This window comes from Myiozetetes cayanensis, unplaced genomic scaffold (assembly GCF_022539395.1).
Source record: "Myiozetetes cayanensis isolate MyiCay16 unplaced genomic scaffold, myiCay2020 scf16, whole genome shotgun sequence".
NCBI classification, from domain to species: domain Eukaryota; kingdom Metazoa; phylum Chordata; class Aves; order Passeriformes; family Tyrannidae; genus Myiozetetes; species Myiozetetes cayanensis.
The window spans coordinates 11,516,411-11,531,819 of record NW_026087270.1 but is presented as its reverse complement, the minus strand read 5'-3'; the positions used below and the strand labels follow the sequence as shown (position 1 = coordinate 11,531,819).

At 41.4% G+C, this 15,409-nt stretch overlaps 1 protein-coding gene across 6 annotated transcripts in view; it reads left to right on the top strand.

Annotated features, from left to right (window-relative positions):
• BANP (BTG3 associated nuclear protein) overlaps positions 1 to 15,409 on the top strand; it is a 159,946-nt gene that overhangs the window by 4,118 nt on the left and 140,419 nt on the right. For all 6 annotated transcript variants that reach the window (XM_050311719.1, XM_050311720.1, XM_050311724.1 and 3 more), the window contains 3 exons: positions 6,288 to 6,429; positions 7,318 to 7,412; positions 8,641 to 8,840. In XM_050311719.1, coding sequence (XP_050167676.1) covers positions 6,360 to 6,429; positions 7,318 to 7,412; positions 8,641 to 8,840 — 365 coding nt within the window. In that variant the 5' untranslated portion in view covers positions 6,288 to 6,359. The remainder of the gene's footprint in view (positions 1 to 6,287; positions 6,430 to 7,317; positions 7,413 to 8,640; positions 8,841 to 15,409) is intronic.

Here is a 15,409-nt window from a genome sequence, read left to right as displayed (position 1 = left end):
CCTAAAAAGCTGAATATTTCTAAAAGCAAAGCAGTAAAACAATACTAATGATGTGAGCTGTCCTGGTAATACTTGAGAATTTCTGCCTCCCTCTGAGGTTTTGTACCCCCAAAAGTCTCCAGCTCCTTTGCTCCTGGAGCACCCATTCCAGTTCTTGGTTTGCTCTCTGAATTTAAGGACTTGCACTGGAGTCCATGAGCTCAGTATCCCTGGGAGTGAGATTTATTTTATATATCCATCTCCAGGATGTTGTGGCTGTTGTCTGGGCTTTCCCAGATAAGGAATGTTTGGGGAGAACAGATATTTTTTTCTGATCTTTGGCTGAACCAAAGCTGCTTTTATTTTGTTGCACTCATTTTTAAACTGTTAAACTGAAATGCTTGTGCAGTTTTACTGTGAAATTTGAAACTGTTTTTACTTGCTCTTTAAGGTGGATTGAGCATAAGGATGAAAGCTAAACAGATGCTAAGGAAGATAATTCTCCTTTGTAGTTTTTGGTAGTCATAAAGAAATGTAAATCTGATCTCTTCCCCCCTAAACACTGATTTTCAACCTCCCAGAAAAAGGAGCTTCTCTTCAGAGAGCTGGGGCACAAGGGAGGCTGGTAGCTCTTGTATTTGCAATGCTCTTAAATTGTTGCTTTTTATCCCGTTATTCCTCCTTTGTTACAGTAACATTTGCACTGGTGTGGGTTTTTTGGGAATCAGGAATTAGTGTAGGAGGGCTCCATTCCAGCTGCCAACCCAAGTGACTTTATGCTGGGGGAAAAGCCAGGCTTTGGGTTATTTAATTGTTGCCAGTGACAGAGCAAGACTAACAGAGCCTTGTTGGGTTCTGAGCCATGTAACACTCAGGAATAACTTCAGATTATCCCAACATTCCCAGTTCTGTTGCTGGGTCTGCTCATGGAGGTGGTTCCTCTGAAGACCCCACTGGGTGGTCAGAGCAGACCCATGTCCAGGTTAGAGCCTCACCAGGGGGTTGTTCTTCAGGCAGACCTTCACCTGAACAATTTTGTCCTGTCCTTGGGGTGCTTTTTGCTGGGATTCCATGGTTTGTTTCCCGAGTGGATGTAACTGAGCTGGGGATTTTTCCTTACACAGAGACTTAAAGCTCGGAGGCCCCTTGGGTTGGTTCCCTGCAGGGATGAGACCTCAGGGAAGCTGGGCTGACTTAAATAAAGTTAATGAGTGTTTAGTCCTCTGGATCTGCCCTGTCAGAGGGTGGATGGTCTTTACACTGGAATTCCTTTATGGCATAAGGTCATTTCACTTCCTCACTTCTCACAGAGCACTAATCCACTGCCATGTGTTGAATATATTCCCATCACTGGGCTTGGCTTCACAGTCACCTGCTTTGGGAAACTTTTTAAAGTGTCAGTAAATCAGAGTTCTTGGAGGATAAGGAACTTTGTCCCATGCACAATATATATTGGGCTCAGAAAAATGGGCTGCTGGGCTAAAGTCACTGGATAAATTCATTCAAGGGGAATAGTTTTCCACTGCCAGAGGGCAGGCTTAGATGGGATATTGGGAAGAAATCCTTCCCTGTGAGGGTGGGGAGGCCCTGCCACAGGTTGCCCAGAGAAGCTGTGGCTGCCTCATCCCTGGAAGTGTCCAAGGCCAGGCTGGACGGGGCTTGGATCAACCTGGGCTAGTGGAAGGTGTCCCTGCCCATGGCAGGGGATTAGAACTCAATGATGTTTAAGGTCCCTTCCAGCCCAAACAGAACTGACATGTTTGAAAATTGGCTTTAACTGATTTAACCTTTTCTTACACAACCAGCACCAGATATTGGCATTGTCGGAGTATGACAGAAGTTTGTTTATTTATCAATAGCACTGAGAAATGTTATCCAGGAAAATGATCAGCTGCTCCATAAGAGAAATCCAAGAAACACTCCAAATAGACCAAAGCTTTGGAAAAAATGTAGTTTTTTAATGTTTACCCTCCCTAATTAGTATGAGAGACAAGATTTGTGTTTTGTGCATGTTTTTCTGTGTTAACAAGGCATTGGATGATTTTGATTATCCACTTTGGAATGCTGCCCCAGGACTTTGTAAAGCCATCAGATATTGCAGTAAATAGGTTTGTTTACAAGGCACTGCTCAGAAGAATTATTCTGAATTACTGTTTTAAAATAGATTAATTAAATTAAATTAAACTTGTGTGTGGAAAAGCTAATCTGGAATTCAGGTGAATTTAATTTAGTTGCTTACAAATATTAATTTACTTAATTAAACAAAGGCTGATTTAATTCTGTGTTAAGTGTATCAATTCTGAGTAAGAGTATTGGCAGATATTTAGTGCAATTTATCTAATCTGCATTAGATTTATACCTTTAGTTGTCTGTGATGAGTTTTTCTGAGTGTTCCAGTACCGGAGCCACCTTCAAGCAAGTGGTTGTAGGGAAGGATTTAAGCTTTTTGCTCTGCTTTTTGAGGCAACATGAGATAATTTTAACTTTGTGTTATTTATCCCACAGGAATGGGGTCTGGTGGGTTTATTAGGGGAGGGGACCAAAGTAGGGTCTGGCCTGGGGTGGGGACAGGGGAACAGTGAAAGAGCTGCTCTGGGAATGGGCTGAGTGATGCCAGAGGTTTGAGGGGTTACTGAGATTTCACAGAATCCCAGAATCACTGAGGGTGGGAAAGTGCTCCAGGATCATCGAGTCCAACCTGTGCCTGATCCCCACCTTGTCACCCAGCCCAGAGCACTGAGTGCCACGTCCAGGCCTTCCTTGGACACCTTCAGGGATGGGGATGCTCCCACCTCCCTGGGCAGACCCTGCCAATGCCTGACAGGCCTTTCCATGGAGAAATTCCTCCTGATGTCCAACCTGAACCTCCCCTGGCACAGCTGGAGGCCGTTTCCCCTCATCCTGTCCTTTGTTCCCTGGGGGCAGAGCCCGACCCCCACCTGGCTCCCCCCTCCTGTCAGGGAGTTGCAGAGTCAGAAGGTCCCCCCTGAGCCTCCTTTTCTCCAGGCTGAGCCCCCCCAGCTCCCTCAGCTGCTCCTGGTGCTCCAGACCCTTCCCCAGCTCCGTTCCCTTCCCTGGACACGCTCCAGCCCATCCGTGTCTGTCTTGAAAGGGCCCAGACCTGGACAGAGCACCTGAGGTGCCTCAGCAGTGCCAGCACAGAGGGACAGCCACAGCCCTGACCCTGTGGCCACACCATGGCTGGTACAATCCAGGTGCCATTGGCCTTCTAGATCACCTGGGCTCCTGCTCACTCTGTCACCAGCACCCCCAGGGCCTTTCCCAGCATTTCAACCGCTTTTCCCCAAGCCTGGAGCGTTCCCTTGTTGTGCCCCAAGGACAGGGCCCAGCATGTCCCCTTGCTGCCCTCCTGACATTGGCCTAGGCCCGTGGATCCAACCTGTCCAGTCTGAAGGCACCCAGGGCTGGAGTGGGACTGGAGGTGGAAAGAAACCCCTCCAGTTCACACCATAACCTGCTTTTGGTGTTTTCATTGGGTGAGGGTCGAAGGAGCCTCTTCCAACCCCAGAGCCCCCGGGGGAAGCACTGAGGTCGCTGTAGATCCACCTGAAGCGCTCGGCTGGCTCACTGTGAGCTTGACTGGCCAAGGCCTCCATAGCCAGTGGATTAATGGGGTATTTTCCATTCCTTGGGAGAACCTGCCTCCCATACCCTCCCCCAGATAAGATAATTGACTATAAAATATCTCTCTGTTGATCCAACTTCCACATGCCGGCTGTGGGAGGAAGAGCGGGCACGTTCCGTGTCCCTGGTGTAGTTTATCCTCAGCTTCCCAGCTTTCTGCTAATATTTCTGTTTTATAACTTAATATTTGTCCCAGGTAATGGTTCAGCACTGGCAGCTCAGTGCCAATGTACATATACTTAATTTAGAATTAATAGGCACTAGAGCTTCAGCCAGAAAAAAGAAAAGGGAATATAGAGCAAATTTCAAGAAAAGAGATGTTTTACGTGGAGAAATGCTGGTAAATACTTCACTGACTAAATATATGGAAACTGTGTTGGGAAAGTTATTCTGAATTTGTTAACTGAAGCTTTTTGCAGCTGATAAACTGATCTAACTCTCATCCTGTTAAATTTTATCTGGCTTTTACCCTTGGTTCCGAAAGCAAGGTCAGCCCGCTGCTAAAATTCACTACTATAAATTCAAATTGTGAATTTGGAAGAGGGGTATTTTATTCAGGGTGTGATAACTGCTGTGGTTGCAGTTTCCTTGGACACTGCTTTTCTAATCCACACATCCAGCGTTGATACCAAATTTATTTGTTTTTCCCTCATGTTGTGATCCAGGAGCTCACTGTGACAGCACAAGGGAATTTGGTTCTGCCTGTTGAGAAGGCAGGGTTGTGTCCATCAGGAGGTGGCTGATGGCTACAAGATGTCTCTGATTTAGTTAAATTGTACTGAATTTGTTTAAATGGCAATAAATTTTGATGAAGATGCATTGCTATGTGTGTCATAACCGTTCCAGTTGTAGTTTGGTGGTTGTTCCCTTTTTTCAGGGCTCTGGGACAGAGTATTTTGGTATTTCTGGTGAGGTTGAACAGTTTCAGACTGTGACCCTTGAGAGGGGGAGAACAGGTGTTGGAAGTGTGAAATTATTTTATGTTTGTGTCGAAAAAAGGTTTAATAGAGTGATTTTTTTATAATTAATTTTGAAGCCACGTGGTCTAATTCTTGGGGTATCCTGTGCAGGGCCAGGAGTTGAACTTTAATCCTTGTGGGTCCCTTCAAACTCAGGATATTCCATGATAAATATGTGCAGCACATGAAGTTTTAAGAAGTCAATTTAAACAAAACCATTGCCACACCTTCAGAATGCTTTGAAAAATCCTGACATATTTGTAGCTGTGACTGATTTAAATGCAGCACACCAGTGAAATCTTGAATCCTGTACATAACAAAGTGTTTAACAGTTGGGTTTTCTTCTAGTTTGTCCTTTTTTAGTGGCTGTCTTCCCTCGGGTTGAGGGGTTCTCACTATTCCAGGCAGTGTGTGACACGAGGAGCCAGCTGCTTTGTTCTGTCCAGCCTGGCTGGGCACCAGGATTTCTCAGAAATGGCAAATGGAATTTGCCAAAATGGCATCCATGTGCACAACTGGATTGCCAGGGATTTTTTGGGAGTCCTGCCACAGTCTGTGCTGGCCCAAGAGTTTTCACCACGAGCAGAATTTCAAATGACTCAATATTGGCAGTGCTGGAAGTGTTCTTGAGTGAACACTTTGGAGTCTCTTGAGATGGGCTTGCTCAGGATTCTTCTCCTAAAAATTTATCCTCCACCTGTCTGGCTTAATGGATTTCGTGTGCTCAAGTGGAAGAGGAAAATCTGTGTCAGCGTTAAGGGATGAATTATCATTTCCATTGGTAAACCTCAAATTACCTCCAGTGTTTTTTATTTCAAGTTAAAAAGGGAAAAAAATCCACTGGTCTCTTGGTATTCCTTGTCCATCCCTTCATAAACTGTGGGAAGGCACAGATATGAGTGATTCCAGTGATTTAAATTCAATTTTACAGGCTGAAGGTTTCTCTTAAAACACTCATAAATAACCATGACAGAGAATTCCAATGGAGCAGGCCTGAGAAATATTTTGGCTTTAAAAGCAGGACCATATTCTGAAAATGGATTAATCAGAGTTGAGCTGTAGAAAAACCAGGCAAGTTCATACTCAAGAAAAAAGGTCAAGTTTTGCTTCAGGTCTAGTTTAATTAGCTGTGAGAAACTCCTTGTTCTCAGTGAATTTAGGAAGATTTTAGAGGCCTGTAAAGATTTGCATGTGAATGTGCAGTAACTGCAAATCTAAAGGGGCTTGGGAGCTTCTTGTGCTTTTGTGACATTAAGACTAAGATCTGATCACTTCTGAGAACTAAGTAATAATTCATAAGCTAAAACTTTGCGGTCCAGGAATGGTCTTGCATGTTCTTAGACCTTCTAAAAGGAAAAAAAAAATCAATTTAAAAGAGAACATTTCATTTTGGATATTGCACTAATGAGCTGCCAAGTCTGAACCTGCATGTTCTCTTTATCCATTGGGAAAGTGCAGAAAGGTGGATCAGCAAGGAAAGCTTGAGCTCAGTCCTGATAAAGCAGGATATCCTCCTGGAGGTGCTGCAGGTCATGCAGTGCTTTGTTCTTTGAGGTGGCCAAGTAAAATATCCATGGATGCCACTGGATAATCACTTTGTAGGTTGGTCATTTCTTTGGGAATCTCCTTTTATAGCAGGAGAATGAAAAATCAAGTCGGTGTCGCTGTGTCTGTATTAACACTCTCCCTGCTGCTGTTTTCCAGGATTGCATGACTTGTCCAATTCCTGCCTTGGGGACCTGCAGTGGTGTGTGAGGGATCTGCTGCTGGTTCTGAATGATGTCAGAGCAGGATTTGTCAGATGTTGTTCAAATTGCAGTTGAGGACCTGAATCCAGATGACCCAGGTACCGTTTACAGCTGTGCCCTCAACGAGGTGGAAATCACTGCTGGGCTTTACTTAGAAATACAAACCACTGCTGCAGATTTTTTTTCCCAAAAGGGCTTCTAAAGACCACATCCCACATTTTCAGTAGCTTCATTTGTGTATGTTCAAACCCTTCAGATGAGATTATTTGATTTATTTTGCTTTCCTTTTAAACGCTTTATTTCCTGGGGCTTCTTTTTCTGCAGGGATAGATTAGTCCCAAAAACTGAATGAAATATGACCTCCTGCAGTCTTGGTTTTTTCCTGTCCCTCAGATGGGAGCTGTCACCCATCTATTAGGAATTGCTCTTTTACTGGTAAAATAGTTTCTCTCCTACATTATTAAAATTCTTTGTACAGTAGAATTTAAAAACACTTCTGAAAGCAAATATTGTGATCTCCCTTGCTTAGAACTTGACCTGCTAAGCAAAAATATATTGAGATCAGCTCTAGATCTTGATCCTTTGTGGCCATTGCAAGTGAGTGAAAGAACAGTAACTGCAGCTGTGGAAAACAGAAACACAGACCGAAAAACTGCTTTTCTGATACAAAATGAAAAAGTTCCTTCAGAAACGTTCCCAAATATTTGGAGGAGAAGCCTGTGCCTGCCTTGCTGATGACTTAGGGTTCAGGATTGTCTGGTGGGGTGTGGACAACCTTTGACAAGTCCTTGCTCAGTCTGGTACAGGAACAAACCTGGTCAGATCCCCATTGTCAGATATTTAAGAGAAAAACCAAGTAAATGTAAGAGAATCCCTACAGTATGTTAATTAGATATATTTTACATTCTTTTGTTTTCTCCTTCTACTGTATTTGAGTCTTGTGCTCTTGCCTTGTGAGCTCTGGCAATGCTCCTTTCTCTTTGCAGTTGTGCTGGAGAACCATGAGGTGGCAGATGATGACGTGGAACCTGCTCTGAAACGTCAGCGCATCGAGATCAACTGCCAGGACCCCTCCATCAAGGTGACAGTGCCTTTGGTGTCATTTCTTATACCAATTAAGTTCACTTTCTTAGGAAAATATGTTAAAAGGATGTAAAATAAATTGTTTATACAGACTGATGGAATTATTCATGGCCTTCTTGTAAGTGCTTGTTCATTTTTATGCGTGAATTTTAAAATGGGGATGATTGTCCAGACAAAGAATTTTATATGGAATATAAAATATCTGAATAATTCCAGTGACTCAAACATCACTATTGGTGCATTTTGTGATGAAGGCAGTGAAGTTGACTGAAAAGATAAAACTTGACCATGTATTTATGTTACAATTTGTAGATACTTTCAGTGTGTTTTAAATTACTATTTGAAGCCACCAACATTCTCCTAACAGACAATTCATATTTGGTTCAGGCTCAGTAGCTCAGAACTTCCCTGCTGTTCTCACTAGTTTGCTTTAAGGTTGATTTTGGTCTTGGAGCATAAGTTTACGACTAATATTTTATGCCACTCACATTAAATCGTGTGTAATTCTGTGTTTTTGGGATGTTCATGGAATCTGTTGAAGGAGCAGCAGCTCCGTGAGCCAGCGTGGTTTGGGGTGTTCAGTGAGTGCAGGGCCACAAGATGGCACAGCTGCTGCTTGCAAAGCACACTGTATATAACTTTTCCCTTCAAGGGCCTGTTTTCCCAAGAGAACCCGAGCAGAATATGTTTTCTTTTACAAAAGATTGCATAGGAAAACAGATTTTATTTATTTGCTTTCCTTGATTTGCTGTTGAGGAGAAAACCGAAGTGAGCGGCTTTAATTGTCTCAAAGGTTATTTGTGTTGATACACTTTCCACTGCAATCATCTGAATTTATATGTTTGGACAGGCAAAAAATTTAAGTTAACTTCATCCAGGAGGATGCATTCATAGATTTATAATCCTTCTGTTTTCACATGTGGAATGGAAGGCTTTGGCACATCACTGGAAATGATTTTGTGGTGTATGAAATCATCCCTGCAAAGTGCTTAGGTGAAAATGCTTTTGGCTCGTGTGCTTTTGGCTTCCAAATAAAGATCTGGATGAATCTGAGAATGCTAAAATGCTCCTGGATGTCATCAGGTTTGAACAGGGCTGAGTTTTGTCACTGCTAATTCCTTTAGAATTGTTTCCCAGTCACGTTTATCCGGAGCTTCCTCCCGCGTGTGTCGCCGGAGATAAATCCGTGTTTAAAATGAGCCTCTTCTGCCTCCTCCCCTCTGCAGTCATTCCTGTATTCCATCAATCAGACAATATGCCTGAGGTTGGACAGCATCGAGGCCAAGCTGCTGGCACTGGAGGCCACCTGTAAATCCCTGGAGGAGAAGCTGGACCTGGTCATGAACAAGCAGCACAGCCCCATCCAGGTGCCCATGGTGGCCGGGTCCCCGCTCGGCGCCACCCAGACCTGCAACAAAGTGCGATGGTAAGGACACGTCACTCACCACTGAGCTCTTAAAATAACAGCAATCCACTCCCGGGCCTTTCCTTCTGTCTGCAGAGCTGTCAAGAGCCTGTTCATGGAGGTAAAATTAATTTATCTTGGAGGTAATTTCTGTACCAGTTTCATGATGTTACTCAGAACGAGTCCATGGACAGTTTGCAACTCTCACATTTCATTTTGACTTAAACCAGGCTCATTCATCCGTCCTCTGGACAAGCCTCAGACAGGTTTTTTAGGCTTGCTTTGCTTTTATTTATGGAGCTGTTTTGACTTAATGAGTTCATCATCATTCTAATTGCTTCTCATTTTACTTCTATTCACCAGAAATACAATGGAGTTTGTTTTATGGGCTTGTTTTCCAAAGGCTCCTGCTAGAAAAATATCTGTGCTTATTTTGGAATTAGAATTTGGAGATGGAAAATCTGGTGAATAATCTAATGCACTTTGATGAAAGAGCAGGCTTGACCTGCAGTCCCTTGGTGTATGAGCTGCCTAATATGGTTTTAAATATCTAAATCTTGATGTTCCTGTCATTTTACTGTGGAGATGATTCCAGACACAGGAAGCTGCTTATGAAAATACTCTTTTCTCTAATAACTTTTTCCTCCTCATTCATATTTTTATAGATAGAAAATCCTTAATGCTTCTCTAAATATCTCCTTTTTGTTCTCCATTACAAAGGTGTTTAGGCATTTAATTTTTCTTTCAAATAGGTGCTGTGTCTAGCTTTTCCTCTGCTCTTCAAAGCTTCATAGTCATACATTGAAAAGGTCAATTATGGCCAAGTTCTATAAGAAAAGAAATAAAGTGCATGGAATAACTACTTGGATCATACAGCAAATAACTGGAGTATCACACCAGTGTTATACTAAATACTTTTTTACCAGTATTTCTTAAAGAATCTTCTTTAAATCTGGGGTGGGATTTTTGTCGTTATTTTGGAGATCTTCAAGTTCCTTGTGCATTAGCTGAACTTACTGTTTGTGCACAAAAGACTTGAGAGACCTTTTTAGAAATGGCCCCTTTGGGACTCTATTAATTCTTGTTCAGTGAATGCTTTCCTCTGTAAATTGTACTGTTTCGAGTTTCTTCAGGGATTTGTCAGACCTGAGCTGTTTTGGTTTGCTTTGGTTTTCTTAAATCTCTGTAACCATCAGAAGTCTGTCCTGTGTGTTAACGGGGAACTTGGCATTTAATCTTTTGCTCTGGGCCTACCAATTTTTGCTGACAGCTTCTCAGACAGTCTGAAAGTAAATTTAGATAGAATTCTTGAAGGCTCTGAGATTCTCTGCCCCAAATATTTGTTGGTGTTGGTCTGAAGTTGCACATTATCAAACCTGTGGTGCCAGTAAAGCACTGAGGGCTTTTTGTTCCGGAGCGGGCTGTGGCCTCTGTGGCTCAAAAGAAAACAGGGCTGGATGTGTTTAACTTGGCACTGATGACACTCCAGTTTCACAGGGACAGAATGTTTCCCTGAATTCCCTGTGTCTCATTCATAAAAACCTTTATCACTTGTTGATTATTAGCAATTAAAGCCTGGTCTGGTTTATCAGCTCTCTGTATTCTTCCCTCTTCCCCTTCCAGCACTGAAGGCAGTGCAGCTTCCACTGACAGTCAGTGTGTTCACAGAGCCATGGAATGGTTTGGGTTGGAAGGGACCTTAAAGCTCATCCAGTTCCACCCCCTTTCACTTCCAAGACACCTTCCATTATCCCAGGTTGTTCCAAGCCCTGTCCAACCTGGCCTTGGACACTTCCAGGGATGGAGCAGCCACGGTTTCTCTTTCCCTGCATAAAACCTTTAGGAAAGCAATCAAACCTAAAGAAATATAATAAAGGTATTGGTATAAACCCTAAAATGCCCAGAATTCTATTTTTTAATTTTTTATGTATTTCTTTTTTCTGTGAGTTACAAACCCCTTTACCAACCTAATTGCATTTTTATCAGAAGCATTTTTATAGATTATAGTAAACTATCCTCCTCTGCTAATCCAGACTTTTAGAAAGAATAGTAATTCCTCAGTCCTTATCACTGAGTGGTTCAGTCTCTGGTGGATATTGTTCACCTCTTTTCTGTGTTCACTGCAGTTGATACTATTAACTCATTAGGTGATTTAAACCACTTTCCAAGTTTAATTTATGGCTAATTTTTCTTTCCTTTTATTTCATTCAGTGATGAATAAATTAAGATTGTAAACCTTCAAGATTCTTATTACCTTTAAAGACTGAAGTTAAGAGCTAATTGTCCCTTCCTGGAAATACCTGAGGACCCTCAGTTTTCAGGAATATTTTACTTTATTTATTTGAATTAGCCAGTTTGAAACAAAGCATGGCTTGAGGAGCAGAGGATCCTGCAAGATGTAAGGTTTATTTTCAAGTTGCAGGTACATTACTCAGCCTGCTGTGAGCCTGAGCTCACACACTCAACTCAAGGCCTGAAATAATATTTCCCTGGAAGCAGATTCAACCCTGGAGACAACTCAGGGACATATTTTGGGGGTGAGAGGGAGTGGAGTGCTCCAGATAATTGAGTCAGCAATTTGGGGTGTTAATCAGAAGGTATTATAAAGATTTTATTTGGAGAAGCTTTGGAGTTCATCAGGTTTTCAGAAATTCCTGCCACTCTCTAAGCAATCCAGGTTTATTTATCCTGTCTTAGGTCAGAGCCTTTCCTGGGGCCTCACCCAGCGGCGTTTTTAGTGCAAAAATTGAAGTTTGGAACAAAAGCACAAATGGACTTTTGTCATTGCTTTGGATGGATCCTTTGGGATCAATAAATTCACAACCTTTTCCTTTCTGTCATCACTCAACTGGGAGCACAGGTTTATTTAAATTCCCAGTTCAGGTGTCCTGTCTGGAGCTTCCCCCAGTGAGAGTCCTGTGTAATGGGGTTTTTCCTCAAGGACTGGGGAGGAAGGGGCTGAAGGAAAATGGCACAATTGTCTGGGCTCTGTTTTCACAATGTTCTCTCTGGTTACACTCACAACTGGGGAACAAAGTCAATATTTACACGATGTAAGATCTTCATTAAAACTTCATGAGTTTGGAGAATTTTACCCCTTTTTATGTATTTAAAAAGCCTGTTTAAATCCCAAGGTTTTTAAAGAGCACAGAAATAGAAGCCAAATTTTGGAATTTTTGATAAATTCTGGCAAAGTGGAATTTTGAGTGAGGGAGTCAGAACTTGAAGTGATAATTACATTTGCTGGGCCACAAAGGTGTTACTTTCCAGGCCTTTTGGGGCCTCTGTTTTCAGTTCTGCTGATAAAGGGATAAAGGGCTTTCTTACACTTGCATTAATGTGTGAATGCACTCACTCTGTTTTCAAGCTGAATGTGTGAAACATATTTTGAATGGTTTTCTGACCTGAAGGAAATTGGTGTCCATCACCTTAATGCCAGCAATGAGCAGCATTTCAGCCTGGAGGAATTGTTGGGGCTTGAAATATGTAAGTGGACGGATGAAACCCCTAAAGTTCTTCCTGAGGTGCAGTAGACATGTTTATCTGAAAACTGCAGTTCTGACTTGCATTCAAAAATTCAATTTATGAAACAGAACTAATGAAATAAAAGAATTATTTGATTATCTGTCAGCCCCTCTTTCCTTATCCTGCTTATTTTAATTTCTTTGGCTTTGGTATGAAAAAAAACCCGAATCCAAATTTGACATGCTTGTTTCCCTGAAAACCATGACAATGCTTTCCAAAGTCTCCTAATTTGTCACAAAACTTGTCAGCCTCATCCTCTGGAGGTTTACAGGTTTTTATTTTACCCACACAGGAACATGGATTTCTTGTTTCCCTGCTGGGAGTTAAATGAACTTTTGTGATCCGTTACATTTATGGTCAATACAAGCTTATATTGAAAATAGTGGCTGTGATTTTTATATATTTAAAATTCCCACAGGACTAAGAAGTGGCATCTTGGATGTGTCCAGCAATGTTTGCATTGGAATTTCACATTCCATTATTGTTGCACTAAGATATTGGGGAGCCAAGTGTTTAGTAATTTGGTGTTGGGATTTGATAAATTGAGAAGCAATGTCTGACTTCCAGACAGCATTAGGGGGAGAGTGCAAGGTCAGGCATGGAAGTAAAATAACAATTTAATACCAGCAGTTCATCTGTGTCTTGGAGAGTTCAATAATTCCTGCGTGGATGGGGTGGAACTTATCTAGAAAACTTTGCAAACTGACCAAGATTTGAACTGTGGGCTCGTTCTCCCAAGTCCAATTTTTTTTTAAGGGAATGAAAGAAATATCATTTATGACAAGAAATATCATTTATAACAATCCAGTGACTCAAGTGAGAGCTGAGCAGAGTCTGAGAAACGGATGCAAAATGTGTGGCTTGGGTGTTTTGGGTTGTGATGGTGGTGTTTAAAATGGGCCTGTGAGGCTTAAAACACTAGAAATGAACTTTTAGAAAGATAAAATTTTCAATTCTTATATAGAATATACACTGAAAATGAAGTTTTAGGTATTAAAGTTCCTTCAGGTATTAGACAAAGGTGTCAGATGTACTGCAAGGTTTGGTATTTTGCTCTTTGCCAGGTGATCCTACAGTAAATTTTCCTGGTTGTTACTCTTAGCCCATGATTAATGTGAAATCCTTTAATTTGGGAGGTTTGAGGGATCAGAAATAATCTGTGATCACTCTGACCCAGATGTGGAAAAACAGTTTATTCACACTCAGCTGAAATTCAGGAACTTTGGGTCTGAGAGCTCTGTGAGTCCTTCCAGTTTCATTTTAGAACCAACATCCTTTAATTGTGAGGGTTTCTGGGAAGGGAAGAAGAGAATAGCTGGGAATCAAACAGGATTTGAGTTTATACACAAATTAGGGGGACATTTACTGGTCTAATTAGTGTCTAAGAACGTTTAAACCCAATTACAGTATTAAAATGTGGGTTAACCTGACCCCTTGCCAAATCCCATATGGTGCTATTAGCTGAATTCCAGGGGGAAGCAGAACATTTAATTCCATGGCTCCATGAGCAGAGGCAGCTCCTGCATTCCAGGGATAAATGTAAAGGTGCATGACTTGGAATTTGGTTTTTATGGCTTTTCCTCCTGCCTAAATAAACAATTAAAAAAATTCTTGTATTTAATGAAATTGGACGGTTTTTACCTCATGAATGTTGTAAAATGGGATTATAATTTAGTGAAACTCTAAAAATCTTAATATATATGTGAACGTATGTGTTACATTCTGTGTATTTTAAGAAGTAATTTATTAAGCATATAATAAACAGAAGGGGGCAGAAAAGCCTTATATATTCTTTCGGGTTCCAGTCTTGAGAACTTAAATATTTTGACTGTTCCAGTCTCTGGGAGTTTGAAAACCCAGCAGTAACAAACCTTTCCTGTAAGTTGGGTATTTAATTCTGCAAGTGCAACAAAATGAAAGGGGTGAGGAGGAAAGCAGATAATTCATTAGTGATTAAAGGGCAAGGTTTCCTCTGCCTTTGGAAATGGAAAAATTAGAAATTAGGTTATGAAAATTTAGAAATGTAGGTTGTCTTTTGAACTAATTTGCTTACCAGTTTATAGCAGATTGAAGTACCAGTAATTCTGTTTTTAAAAGTTGCAAAACCAACTGCTTGTCTCTTGAAAAATAATCCATAATAGTATAGTTTAAAAAGAAATAATCTCCAGTGTTTTTGGAGAGTCCCAGTTTTACTTTAAGCAAGAGGAGAAAGAGCAGTAGGTGGATGCAGAGCTTCCCAGGGGTGGAATGACCTCAACAGTTGGACTTGATGATCTTAAAGGTCTTTTCCAACCTTGTTGGTTCTGTAACATCTCTCAAGGTTGGTAATGTGGCCAAGAGCCAGAGTTCCATCTGCTTTATTTGGCAGCAGGTGCCATTTAACTGATACATTTCCAAACTGAAAAAACACACTGGTTGGAATCCTAGTGTCTTTCCAAACAGGATTTTTTTCCTTTTTGGAGAACTGCACATTTTTGCATATCTTTAGCCCAATCTCTTTGTTCCATAGCACAGGGTGGAGTATGAGGCAGGAAATCTGCTCCTAATAACCTTTTGAGTTGGATTCTTCAGACCAAGTGAAGAGTGGCATTTCTTTAAATGCCTTCAGGGCAGCTGGAAATTCCAGATCCTGTCCCAGCTCTCAGAGCAGCATCCTTGGCCTTCCTAGAAAAATGTGTGTGGTGGCAAGTGGACAGAACTGACTGGGGAATGAGGAAAAGCAGGAAAACCAGAGGTACCTGATGGAAATTATTTACAAACCGCTCTGTTTGCAGAAACCTGCTGTTGGATTTTTTGGCAGTTTATCTGATGATCATCAAGGCTTCACTTACTATAATTAGTTTCTTGGAAGCCGCTTTCTACCATTGTCTCTTTTCCCCTGAGCTTTTAGTGCTTAAGTCAGACTTATGCTGATCTTAGAATTTGTAATAAAATTACAAAAATAATGTAGAAGTAGTTAATTGTATAATAAAGTATTCCAAGTCTTTTGTTTCACCCAGAGTTTTCTAAACATGAAGCAATTTGTGTTCTAGTAAATAATACCATTCCTAGTGCTCAGGATCAGT